This window comes from Ambystoma mexicanum, chromosome 7q, assembly GCF_040938575.1.
Source record: "Ambystoma mexicanum isolate Mex_15411 chromosome 7q, UKY_AmexF1_1, whole genome shotgun sequence".
NCBI lineage: Eukaryota > Metazoa > Chordata > Amphibia > Caudata > Ambystomatidae > Ambystoma > Ambystoma mexicanum.
The window spans coordinates 947,606,999-947,621,089 of NC_090941.1; the positions used below are offsets into that span (position 1 = coordinate 947,606,999).

Here is a 14,091-nt window from a genome sequence, read left to right on the forward strand (position 1 = left end):
TTCAGCAGGGCATTTGATTCAGAGTTCCCTAGTGCATTGTCGACCTCGTAGACTTGGAATCCGGCCTCTATCAGCTGTCTTGCACACATCACTGCTTCAGCAAGTTTGCGGTCTTTGATGTGCAGCAGGGCACTTTTGCAATTGGAATCATCCAGTATTTCAACCCGGTCAATCTCAATGCTTTTCGTAGATCTCAATACAGATATAAATTTGAATAGATGTAGAATTAGGTTTCTATTTATGGGCATGTCTCCTTTTTTGTGCTCCATCGATCGATCAGAATTCTAAAAGAAGCTTTTTTTCTTCAGTTGCTTTTTTAGACCAGGGTGTGGCTTAGTTTCTTGGGTCGTCTCTCTGTGCGTTGTTTTGAGCTCTGGTAACGTTGGAATGACATTTGATATCAGAGGAGCCACAGTCATTTCTTCTTGGACACCTAAGTGGTTTAGGATGGTTTGTTTCCGTTTTTCCTCAATGGTTTGGAAGATTTTTTTTTCTTTACTTCATTACTCACGTTCTTTGCTTTGGTGTTAGTTTTTTTTTTCTGGAGACGTTGACCAGATTATCATCCGCTTCACCGGTTGTACTTGCAGTTTTGGGCTCTGGCCGCTCGTTGAGGGTTTCAGCGACCTTTCCTCTTCTAGGTCTTCGGGATCTGTCAGAACGTCATTTCCCTCAGTCAACACATCGTCCATACTTGGCGGCTCTTCATCGTCTTCTGTTCCCTCGTGACTATAGGTTGACAGGTTCAGTATCTCATCATGGTCATTTACCTCGTCTTCCTTAGTGTCACTGTGTTTAGAGCTACTCTCCTTGTTGCTTCCTTCTTTCACGCTTGATAGACCTTGCATTTTTTCTCCTTTATAACATCATTGGTTGTGATGTCGGGATTATTGAAGGTCACATTCAGTGCTTTGATGTATCGGAAGAAATTGGTCGAGTTTCTGGAGTTTTTATTTTTTGGCATTGCAATGTTTTTGGTTTTTTCCTTGCATTTGCCTTGTTTCAAGTCCGTTTCAGACTTCTTTGTATTTTTTTGATGATTAGTTTTGGCTTGCGACTTTTCGAATATATCAAACCATTCAGTGTCCTTCACTTCCGGGGCACTCGTACTCGGTTTAGCTTTTAGACCAGAATTTTGCAAGTCTTCTGTCGCAACATTTAAGGAGGTTTCCGGACCTACGCTTGACGACTCAACCTGGACTAAACTCGACGCTGTTGGTTTCGTTAGATCAATAGTGGGGGCGGGACTGTTGCAACTTTGCATACCACAGCATTCAGATGTGGGGCCACCAAGACTTTGCCCTTCTCCTTCAGGTGATTATGCCTCCCCTGTCAGCTCTCTAGACACTTCTTTTTCTTTGGCTGCATTTAGCTGCGTTGTCTGTTTCTCGATGTACGAAGCCATGCCGTTCTTACTTGAGCTTAGTGAGGTGTCTATGGCCGACCGTCCATTTTCCAGTTGGGGCGCCGATAATTGCTTGGGATCTTTCACTCTTGAAGTTTGCTGTGATTCTTAACTGGTTCTTCACTCTTGATACTTCTGTAGTAAGGTTAAGGCTTGCATGGTAACTTCCGCCAACAGTCGTTTGTCTTCTGAGTTGTCTTTTAATGAGTCCTTCAAGACTGACAGTGAAATATCATTGCCACGTCTTGTGACATTGATTTGTGTCATCATGTCCACTAGATCGCTTTCTAATTTCGCCATTTTAGAATTTAGAAGCGCAATTAGAGTACCTTGATCACTGTAATTCTCATGCACGTTTTCGTACAATTTTGTTAGGGGCGCCACAGCTATTGTGCAGACCAACGTCAATATTGGGCGTAGGTTGCTAATGACTTTCTCCACTATCTACACCGTGGACTGGAGTTCACGTTGCCCCTTGGGTTCTTGAGGCCTCAGTTCATGGTGATTCTGCTGTTGATTATTCAGGGAGTTATACTCTTCATCTTATGAAGACGAAGAGGACATGTTCGTTATCCCTTGATGCTGGCATGCTGCTGTTGTCCCTCTCAAATCAGTGAGTGGGTTTGGTATCAAGGTTCTGTTATGGCTCTTAAACCTTTTCAGGGAGCCACACACTTCGCTTTCAGAGCTTCTGTCGTGTCTGATTCTTTTTTGCGATATCATTATTTCATCGTTTCTTGTCTCGAATGTCGGTGCATTCGCTTCTAGACCAACAAGGTAGGACATCGCCTTTTCCTGGTGTTGCTGATCCACAGCAATAATTGGTGTGAAGTTATTTAAAGTTTTGCTGTTGATTTTGCATGAGTGTGATAACTTGCTATTCATATTAATCAGGTCTCTGATGACTTGGCAATAACCAAGGAATTCCGGCAGCAAGGGAGCGCATCCTGCTTTGGGAGATCCTGGATTCTCCAAGTTCAATGGGTCCCAAATTTCATCGCCACTATTCTCATCCTCTTCTACTACTTCTTCCTCAGATGTAATAGTTTGGGGGGGGGGGTCATTGGGGAGGACATCGGGTTATCATGAAGCTGAGCTTGGATTACCCTTATGTCACTGTTAGGGCAGAGGTCTTCAAACTGTGGGGCGTGCCCCCCCCACGGGGGCACGGCCGCTTCCCCCCACGGGGGCATTGCCGCTTCCCGGGGGGGGCGCCAGAGCCCAGCATGAAATGTAAAAAAAACAAAATTGTTGGTTTTTTTTTTTCTTTTTAGATTGGAGGAAATGGGAAGAGGCAGCTCACATGATCAGACTGGGCCATAAAACGGTCTTAGGCACCAATGAAAAATTGGCCAGCAGTTTCAAAGGGATATTCAGTGTTTAGTCACATTGGCCAAAAAAGTGGCCCATTTTTACTGGCCTACACTAGCATTTTGCATTTTTGGTACGGTCATCGCCCAATTGCCCTATAGGCCAGTCCAAGCCTTCCGGCTCATCCATACTGGGAGAGGGGGCGCCGACCCACTGGCCACCTCGCCCATTATGGAGAAGCCGAAGAGCCAGCCCAGTGAAACACTAAGCACTCACTCAGCTGCTTTTTCCAGCTGAGGGAGTGCTCCTGGGCTGGCTGAACTGTCAAAGGGAAACTCTGCCTTTGACAGTTCATTTCCCCAGCCGCACATGATCACTGAGCCATGCAACGCTGGGGGTGTTTTGCTTCGCCAGCCTTGCATAGCTCATTGTAATTGCTGGCTGGGGCACTGCATGTATGTATGTATGTATGTATGTATGTATGTATGTGCGAGGGGGTGCTCCTGCGCCTCCTCGCACATACGGGCAGAGCAACCTGGAGCGGGGCATTTTAGCAACCAAGCGAGGTACGTTTATGGCGAATTTTTATTTAAATGTGTATCGATGTGTGTATGCTTGTGTTATGGGACTGTGGTGGGAGCAGGATGTGCGGCAGCACTGGGATAGTGGTGGGAGTAGGGTGGGGAAAGCCCAGGGTCGGTACTGGGAGTAGGGTGCGGTGACGGCACGCAAAAGTTCATAGAGATTTCTACATACTGTCCATTTGGCACTTTTGGGGGGGCCCTGCCTGCCCATACTTTGCTCAGGTGGGGGCCCAGGCCAAAAAAGTTTGAAGACCACTGGTCTAGGGAGAGATTTCTTGCAATAGGGAAACTCACCATTTTTTTTTTTTTTTTAGTGCCTTGTTAGTTGATTTTCGCCACTGTTTACCACGCCATTATTTTTAAGGGGGCGATGGATGTTGTGTGTTTTATGTTCGTCCTTGCACTCGTCATTGCACTTGTTCATTCACCCCTGCCGTCTTTCTTCAGACCGGCTGCGGCTGTGGTGAACTCTCCAACTCCCTCCCCCTAACTCGCACCTCCCACAGGCAGTCCATCAGCCAGATCCTTGGGCGGCACAACTCAAGGAGGCTCTCCATGGGCCGGGCCACCGCCACCCGCGATCCAGCCCGTGCTCGCTCCCCATTGCAGTACCTCGGCTCTCGCAGGCGCGGGCACGCCCCCTCCACCTTCGCCGCCCGCAGACCGGGAGTCAGCAATGACAAGAAGCTGCCCGTGGCTGGGACTTTCCTCTTCCAGGAGCCGTGGTAAGATTTTCTCAAGGGTAAATATTGGCGCGGATACAATGGCCATGAGGGGGGTGATCACAACAGATTGAGCCGCTTACCCTCACTGACGGACCCTCAACACAGCCTCTGCCTCTGCCTCGGCTTGTATTCGCAAAGCCACTTTCATTTTCATTATCACGGTCAATGTCCGCCTCCCCCGACCTCTCCTCCAACTCCCCTGGACTTACTTTTAGTAACGCGGTCTCCTTTGCTCACGCCACATGTACCGCTCCGGCCAGGGGGATCAGAGTTGTTTGATGCCGCTATGGGGGCGTCCCCTTCAGGGGCCAGAGCTGTGGGTAAGGTACGCATAAAATTTAATTTTGCAACCTGTTTTGCATTGGGTGCTAGTGGTATTTTTGCCCGTTTCACTTGGGCGCGAGTTGCGGGTATACCCGTTCTGGAGCTCATCACACTGTCCTCACAACCCTCAGGGAACACAGGCAACACACTCCGCTATGCTTCGCGCAGTGCAGGGTGTTATGTGGATAGAACTCTGCCTTGAAAAGATGAAAGTGAAGAAACACTGCTTCACAGGGTCAGCTCTCCATGCAGACATAGGCAACACACTCTGTCACCCACCTGCTTTTTAGCATCTATTTGGTTTGCTGGTGGTGGTTCTGGTCTGCAAGTTGTGCCTCTAAATACACCAGGACTCTGATGACATGATATCCACTATCTAAAGAAGTCATCGTGGATGGCTCCCAGCATCTGAGGGACTGATTTGGTTATATTTAGGACTTATATTTAGGACTAATGTCTTTACTTTCTCTTTGTTATCACCAAGACTGTGTTTGTGGTAATCTCTTACGCTCGCTCACCTATCCAAGAATGGCTTCAAGCACTCTTTATGCATCAAGCTAAATCGGAATCTGTGGATTTTACTTTGGATTCTTCTCTTCATTTTCTTTTTCTCCAGCTTTTTTGAAATCTCGTGAAGAAAATTATTTTCTTCCCCCATCAGATTTCTCTACTGCCGTTCAAGTCCTAATGCTTTTTTTTCTCGATGGGCACACCACCATTTTAATGGGCTTCCCCAACTTCTAGATTGTTTGCTTTCAAATCTGTGGCTCTACTCAGCAGCCTGCTTGATCTGTGTGGTGTACAGAAATGTGACTATATCACTCTATTCTGTCCTCATTTACTCCCCAATCAGATCTGCATCTTCTTTCAAGATGTAAGATCTACTACATCACTTTAATTGTTATAGTTATGGGCCCTCCCACTTATTTTGCAGCTAAATCTATCTGGTGGACACTGATATACCAGAAGCTCCGACATATTAAGACGTTAGTTCTCACCTTCCATGCACAGTGCTCTTCACAAGCCTTCTTGGAAGCTACTGCTTGGGACTGGACCTCCCTTACCTATTGCTATCTGCTGTAGGATTTTCTTATAGCATTGAAAACATCGCCTTTTACTTTAGTCTATTAATTACTTTCCTTTATTTTTTTTCTTTTAGTCTGTGCTTGGGATGTTTATTTCACTTTTATGCATTTTATTTTTTTCTGGCTTAATAGTTTCTCATTCTGGGGTTTTATTATAGTCTTCTGCACCGTATTTTATTACATTATTAACCAGGTTTTAGCTTTTTATGCAATTACTATGAAATGAGAAGACACTTGTTGATAAGAATCTAATCAATGAGCTTTGCTCTCTATATAATGAATTTTAACAAATGTTACAAAATATTTGTGACCAACTTCAAAGTAATTGTATTTATGATTGAACATTTGGATTTCTCTAAAGAATCAACAATCTTGTCAGGATGACCATCAAGGCAATAATGATTCTTAATGCATTGCAGATATTTTTCAGTATTCAGGTCCTTGCAACCTTAACAACCAGTTTACAAATCAAACGTATTTTGAGTGTGCATAGAAGCCCCAATGGCAAACTGCCAGCAACCAGAAGTAAAAGCAAAGATTATGTAAAAATGAGTAGCCCTTGCAGGTCCACAAGCTCATCAGCTGAACAAATGACATCGTGGACATCTATCTTTGTGACAGCACTAAGGGCCCTATACACAGAACACAGAACCGGATATCTTTGTTTCATTCCTGCAGTTCTTGTTCCCAAGGCAGAAGCCAAAGAGCCTGGGAAGGTTTAATCACGCTTATGTCCAACATCTTAGTGACATCCTGTAACGTCTGCTTTTTGGGGCTTGCAGTCTCCTTTGTCTAGGTCATGTTTGCACCAGTGTGTACGATCTAGAGTCTGGGAGAAAAAAGAGGCAAACCTTTGGAGCAAACCCCTACTCTCCTGATGTTACCTAGAGGTTATTTGGTGTTTCACTCCTTCCACTAAGACATCTGTTGGACTGCCATGGACGACATATGAGAAAAGCTCACTATATCCCTCTTTTCTGATACCTGAAGCAATGTTTTGACTTGCTCATGCCTGGACCCATTGGGTATTCCTTGGTGGAGGAGTGGGGTTGGGGTTTGGCGGACGTCGACCAAATATGTGACTTCCTCCATTTCTCTAATGAAAATGTAGTGACCACTCCTAGTGCACCAAACTTTGTAAGCTCCATGACAGGGACATCTAGGCTCACCATGAAACAAACCTAAGCACCCTTCTGGTTCTACCTTTCATTGACCAGTGCCCAACTTGCTTTCAGGTTTTCTTTTGCCTTGCACATGAGCTGCCCTGACCCCCAGCATATAGTCCACCACACGAGGGGTTGGACACTGAGGGGTTTTGTTTCTATCCTTTCATGACGTATACAAAGGAGACCCTCAAATAGTTTCCAAGAAGGTGTTCAACAGGACTGAGGGTTTTTTTCTGTGGCACTTTCTTTTGGGCAAAAAGAAAGAATGGTAAGCAGAGTTAACTTCCACCAGGGCTGTTCTAAAGCACACATCATGCTCTTCAATATCTTATTAATGCACTCCAATAGAACAGAGGTCTGGGTTCGGGTAGAATGTAGAGAATGTACAAGTTACTCAAAACATCGTCCACATGCTCCTCATATAAGAAGTTATGAAGTTGGATCCACTGTTTGAGCAGCCACTTTGGGTATGTCGCTCCTCATAGGCCCTGCCTCCAGATATGTGGCAACAGAGGTTTTCAGAGTTGGTTGGCTGGTCAATGGCATCAACAATGTCAAAGACCTCAGATCCGCCCCACCCCTTACTATTAGCGGTAGATCTAGGTGCCCTTTGAACTTAACACCAGTCTTGCTAGGCAATTGACAAGTAGGCCAAGGCTTGTTATGACCATTTACCTTGACACTCATGCAAGGTCAGTAGAAGTCAGGAGTTCATTTTTACATGGTTTCCTTCACTTCCAAGTGATCTGTCTAAGGCACCTTATGGGCTAATTGCAATGGGAAGTTGCAAGGACTCTGGGCACTAGGTTCCTGCTCAACAGACTCGCTATACTAGCCTACCTTCCCAGAATACTGTCTATCCCATGGTTTTCACCTTAGACTGGGGCGGGGTCTGCTGCCTCTGGCCCTCAAGAGTCAAACTGTTCTTGACAGAAGCAAGTGGCAAGTCAGGCAGGACCCCTAGTCCATTCATCCCTGCTCCTGCATAGCCCTCAGACTTTTCTCTACAAGGACAGCCTGCAGGATCTGTCTTGGGCAGCTGGGTGGCGTGCGAACCTCACCACCTATTAAGGGCTTTTGGCAGCCCCATTTGCTTCAGGAGCACACTCCTCAGCAGACTAGCCATTTTAAGCCTGATCACAACTGATGCGAGTTCTGGTTGCACTCGACACAATTCCAAAAGCAAGGACATTACATCTGGGATATCTTCCGGCAGACTAGTGCTGATAGTTGCAAAGTTGCCATTGATCTGAAATGTTCTGGCAGTTGAAAAAGCAAGTGTCCCACTAGACTTCGTAGTGGGTGTAATGGAACCCATTAACATGCCCTCTGGTGTGAGCCGTCATGTCTGATATAGTGTTACTAGCTCCATTACCTCATCATCCAGCACTGGAAGCCTGAGAGGAATGATACTTTGAGTTTGGAAGCTGCCGTTTGTGGTGGGCCTTTTTTTCTGCAGAGCCATCTGTCCCTTTTGGCTCACCTTATGCAACACCCATCGATCCGCAGCCCTAAATAGTAGTTTAAGGTTTGTCGCAGAGTCCCGTTAATGTTGATGGAGATCTGTGAATCAATTATCAAAAATGTGCGCTAAAATGTTGAGGTTTGAAGGCCAATCATAGTAATTCACTTGGGTGCATATAAAAATAAAACAAAAATGTTTGCTAAAAATCCTGCAGTTTTCCATGCAATGAAAATGCTATACGACTGGACAGAAAGCCCAAGGCAGGAGCGCGAGGAGTAAGAGCATGTGTGGATGTTTTGCATTTGGGAAAACATTGTCAAACTAAGCAGTGTAGATTACGTAGGGACTGCAAAAGACACTACACTTGATTTAGGAGGGGGCAATTGTAGCAACTGAACAGTTGTAAGGAGAGAGGACTAAAACAATCATAGTTAAAGCATTTCCACTTTGAGACAAGGAGGAGCCAAACTGGAAATCATCAGTGGATGATTTTAATTTCATCTGGTGCTGGACATTGCGTGTTAAAGAATGTGACAGCGCCTGTATCACTGTCCACAGATGTAAAGTTGCAAAAAACAGTATTGTAACTAAGAACATTGTTTTGCACACACTAATCTCTAGTCTGATCCTCCTGGATATTGTGAAAAGGAAGAACAAATTACTTACCACTCAGTTTATTTCTGATAGAATAGTCTTCCCTCCCACAGGTTCCTCATCTTGGGTAGATCTTCTGCAGAACCAACTGCCTCCAAAACATGTTCAGATACTCATTGTCGGCTACATTGTACTTTAACAAAACACATTTTAATCTTACCTTGGAATTCTCAAACTATTCGCAATGTTTTCAGAGATCAAGGGCAGACATACTGGCTTTGCACCACTAGAATTTAGATGTATGAGAGACAATTATTCCCTTTGACTGAACTTTACTTTGCAACCTTTCTAACCCAGTACTTTGTCAACCGTGCTGCTAAGGAGGACTGGTTAACCGAGACTCTCCCGGTGGCCCGGATTAGTAGGGTCACAAACTGAAATTACTGAACTATTTCACCTACGTTCCCTTCTTAATGCAAAGTAAATAAAAAAACATGTTTTCACTTGCGTTAAGTTTTTTTCTGCAGGAATTAAACTGCAGATATTTTACTATGTGTTTTTCATTTTAAACTAATGTATGCCGCAACATGCAGAGGACGGTTTGGGTCAAAGCAATATGAGATGGAGCGTTGGTCTCCATCCCTAGTCCCCTGCATTTTTGCAGCAAATGAAAGCTGTAAAAAAGCAGCAAGAAATACTGCAGTGAAAATTCTTAGATGAAAGCAGATACAACCTTTTCTAACATTCGATTTGGTAGATCATGGCAAACTATGTAAGGCAGAAAACTTCAACTTCTCCACCGAAGCCACCCTTTGGGTCAAATCTTTTCTAGCGGAATGTACCTCAAGAATATCTATTGGTAATTAGGACGCTGATCCAATTCCAGTACCCATAGGGGTCCCCCAATGCTCTTGCCTATCCCCCACTCTGTATAATGCATACACACAACTCCTTTTTGCAGCACTTCATGCAATGGGTGTCGTATACACAAACTTCGCAGACAACACCCAGATCCTCATCCCCATTACCGGAAACCATGATCTACACACAACCACCATTAGCAAGGTGTATGCCATTATCCAAAACTGTATGGCCTCCAACATCTTATGTCTTAACGATGAAAAAACTGAGGCTCCCCTTTCAGAATAAAATCTCTACTCGCCGACTATTCAACCATTACCATTGATGGAATTCCCATCCCAGTTCTCAAGGAAGTCAAAACTCTGGGCTTTCACTTAGACTCTAACCTTACGTTGACCCAACATATCAGTGCCCTCTCATCCTCTACTGCCTACACAGCAAAACCTATTGCACTTTGTCGCCAATTCCTGACCCCTCAAAACTGCCTCACCCTAGCCTCAGCCCTCATACTATCTAAATTAGATTACTGTAATCCTCTTTCTAGGAACCACGAGCACAGACTTGACCAAACTTCAACTGCTGCGAAACCAAGCCTTACGAGCAGCCTTTGGATTAAAAAGAAACAAACATATATCCCATATCGGGATGGAAGTTCATTGGTTACCCATCCAAGCCAGAATCCTCTTCAAAACGCTGTGTGTCACACATAAATGTGTCACTAAGGCAGTCCCCCCCACCACCATCCTTAACAGCTCTATTTCTCAAAAAATGTCTACCAGAGCCCCAAGATCAGACTCTAGCACTCAGTTATTTGTCCCAAGGTTCAAGAGCTCGAGGGCAGGTGGTGGGGGAGTGGATCAGCTTCCCATTAGCAGCACCCAAGATCTAGAACTCCATCCCCACCCACATTGGAAGCGAGCTTTCTCACCAGTACTTTAAGAGCCTCATTAACGATTTTTAACATGCAACGTGTAATATGTATTGAATATAACACTGCCTACATAGCACCATCAAAATGTTTTTTTACCTGCCTGCACAACCCACTTGCAACCCAAATTTAAATAGGTTTACTGTTTCTAATCAAACGTCAAGTCTATAATGCAATGCAACTACTCTGTAACCGGATAAGTAAGGTCCCTGTAACCTACACCGTGATACCTCTGGGTTTGGGTGTATAACAAATGCTATAAATAAATAAAAATAAATATATTGTGTGGACATTCACTTTTTGTTAGATATAACTTTTTATAATACACCTTTTTACCACCCTGCCTTCGCGCCTGAGAGTCCTGGGGCTCGGCTACACCATATTTACCTCTAAGAGAGTCTGCTGAAATGAGGGCACCTCGTTGCCCAGTTTTGGTAGGTCTTTCTCACACCTTGAACATAGGGAAGTAAAACCCACTCAACCCCACTCGCTCACAATGCGAAAAGTGAACCCATTGGTGAATTTGCATGTAACTAATTTCCTTGTAACTTCTAACCACATTCATATTGTGAATGTTCACTCAAGCAGCTATCTGCAGGGTCAAGATTGTCTGCTCATGAAGGTTGATCATTAACCCAGGCTCGTCTGTCTTTAATTTGTTTATCCAGCTGGACCATTGGTGGACAAGGATGTGTGTATACTTTTCAAAGTACTAGTTGAGATCTATGACTATATTTGGCTTCAGTAAAAACATTTATTTCTGGATTGAAATATCATTGCTTTAACAGCAGATATTAAAATGGAGTTTTTGGCAAAATGTTTATTTTCCTAGCTCACAAGATGATTTTGTTGTGTCGGAAGAAAATCTGGAGAGTGATGAGGATCTGCAGTCAAATGACAGTGATGGAGAGATTGGCTTTCGGAAACCACGACGGCACTATGCTAGGCCCACCAGGAAAAGCCGACGGCTGCGACGGAGGCCTGCGAAAAGGAAATATTCTGATGATGATGATGAGGAGGATGAAACTGAGGATGATGCATCTGGTAAGGCCAGTGTAGAATATAATTTATTAAGAAAAAGTCTTAATGATGAGTTGTAGGATCTCTTGAAAGAGCTGTAGCCATATTGTGTGTCTTGTTTGTTACGTGTTTGTTTATTATTTATAGTGCGCAACTCACACGGAGGTCATATTCATGGTTACAGAAAGAGCATTGCACACAATATTTGCACAAGCATGTTACATGCATAATGATACAAAACTTATGCTAGGCAGGGTATGTACATAAGTACACCAAAATAGATGGGAGACATACAGGGAGACACATGTCAGAAATACAGCAAAAATAAGAATACATTTCTGGTACATAGGAAATGCAACATTACTGATGAGAGATATATACATATAGGGTAATCAGATAAAGTGTCACTATGCGTACATGGGTTAGGGGTCTGCAGTGGTGTCTCTTTGGAGATAAGCCATTGTTTTGATATCTTTTCTGAATTTGTAGAAGGATTGGCCTGTTTGTAGAGTGGGGGGAAGTGGGGTTCCATAGTTGGGCAGCCATAACTGGGAAGCTGCTACCCCCTGCTCTTTTTAGTTTATACTGGCACCCTAAGGCAGCCGGTATTCGATGTCCTAGTAGGTCTAGCAGAGTTTTTTTTGAGGAATTTTTCTGCTAGGTATTGAGGGGCGGTGTTGTTGAGGCATTTATGCGTAAGGAAGGCTGTTTTAAGCTGATTATTTTTTATTATAGAAAGTCAGTTATTACGCCTAGTCATTGAGATATGTTGCCATCTGGGGATACCCAGGGCAGTTCTAAGGGAATTATTCTGCAGGATTTGTAGTAGTTTGTTGGTGATATATTTACTGGCACCTAGGTACAGTGCATTGCAATAGTACATTTTTGATAAAACAAGCGCACATGCTAATGTTATACAGCTATTAGACGAGAGAAAGGGTTTGCAAGAGTGAATAAGCTTGCAAGTGTATGCTGTCGTCGAGGCTGTTGCACTGACTTGTTTGCATAGATTCAAGGAGGTGTCAAGGTAAAAACCCACGGTTTTAACTTTGTTCGCCACCTTTGTCATTACCATCAATATTAAAGGATAGGTATTGCTCAGTTTCTTCATGGTGGTAGGAGAGGAGAATAGGAGTAACTCTGTTTTCTCATCATGCAGGCACAGTCTGTAAGTGGCCATCCAGGCCTGAATGATGGGGTAGATTTTATTTATAAGAGCAAGGTCATTATCATAGTTAATCAAGGGTAGGAGTATCTGGGTGTCCTCTGCATAGTTAGTGTAGGTGACACCCAGACAGTCTAGATCATCAAACAGTGGTTTGGTGAACACATTGTACATGGTTGGTGATAGACATGAACCTTGTCGGACACCGCAGGAAATGGGGATAGGATCAGCTGCTGCCGAGGCTGAGAACACTCTCATGGATCTGTTGTTAAGGAAGATTTGGATCCAAGCTGTTGCTTCTGTTGAAAAGTGGGCCGCAGAGGAAAGGTGTCTGCACAGTGCCTTGTGATCAACCAGATCAAAGGCGGCCGACCTATCCAACAGACGCAAAAGAGCAGGTTTCCCTTTGTCCTTCAGGTCATCCATCTGGATTAGGGTGGTTTCAGTTCCGTGTTGGGGTCTGAATCCGGATTGGCGGTGTCCAAGTAGCTGTCATGATGCCTACCCCCGGACATCCGGATCGAGTCCATCAGCCCCGAGAGCAGGTATCCAGATACTTATTAAAACCCCAACAGCCCCGGCTGGGGGCTGTTTGGATTCAGTCCTGGCGCCTTAGGCGCCGGGCTCATAGACTTTACTTACCTTATGCAGACCATGCTGCAAATGAGTCCAAGCCAACATGAGGCCTGGATGGGACTATTTTATTACAGGGATTATTTTTCACTCGGGTGTGGTTCTGGGGAACTTCTTACCTGGGACTACTTTGCAGGCTATTTAAACCACGCCCGAACAGCAGCCCATGCTTCGTGTTATTCTGCATCCAGCAGCGTAACGCTCACCGTGTCTGCAAGTCAGCATCCAGTCTTCTGCCACGCCCGCCTTGAATCCTGAGCTCATAGACAAAAGAAAAAGAAAGGAGAAGAGGTTAGATCACGGATATTATTTGATTCCTTACCTGATTCCCGACCCAGCACATCTCCGAGCCTGGAAAGGACATTATTTCAGCACGCGTCGCTTCGCCAGCAGCAACGCCACGTTATACTCACCAGTCCACCGCATCTTTCGACTCGGCGCTGCCTCCATCATTTTCTTCGTCGAAACCCAGCACCTGGGGGGAAAACAAAAGGAATAACAAAGTGAGCCGAGAAAACCGACAAAGACAATCTCTTGCCACCATAGGCTTACTTGCTTTACCACCGGAGGTATTATCCTTTAATTCGCCGCATCTTCCTATGCCGCACCTATAAAGGGAGAGAAAACAGCAAGTTAAACTCATGCAACTTTTACCGGACAGTGTTTGGTAATACAGACTCTTACCTGAACGCCATCAGCTGCCTCCAGGCAATATTCTTTTGGACCCAGCTGCAACCTAACGAGGGAATGGAACAAGAGTGAACATCGGACATATTGAACTCTTTGAACTTTATAGACACTGGAGTCAATATTCCTCTGGAACTC

The 14,091-nt window shown here is 44.6% G+C and overlaps 1 protein-coding gene across 1 annotated transcript in view; it reads left to right on the top strand.

Moving 5' to 3' along the window:
- The window catches only part of RSF1 (remodeling and spacing factor 1), a 1,138,572-nt gene that overhangs the window by 996,516 nt on the left and 127,965 nt on the right, over positions 1-14,091 (top strand). The window contains exon 14 of the mRNA XM_069639968.1: positions 11,281-11,492. Coding sequence (XP_069496069.1) covers positions 11,281-11,492 — 212 coding nt within the window. The remainder of the gene's footprint in view (positions 1-11,280; positions 11,493-14,091) is intronic.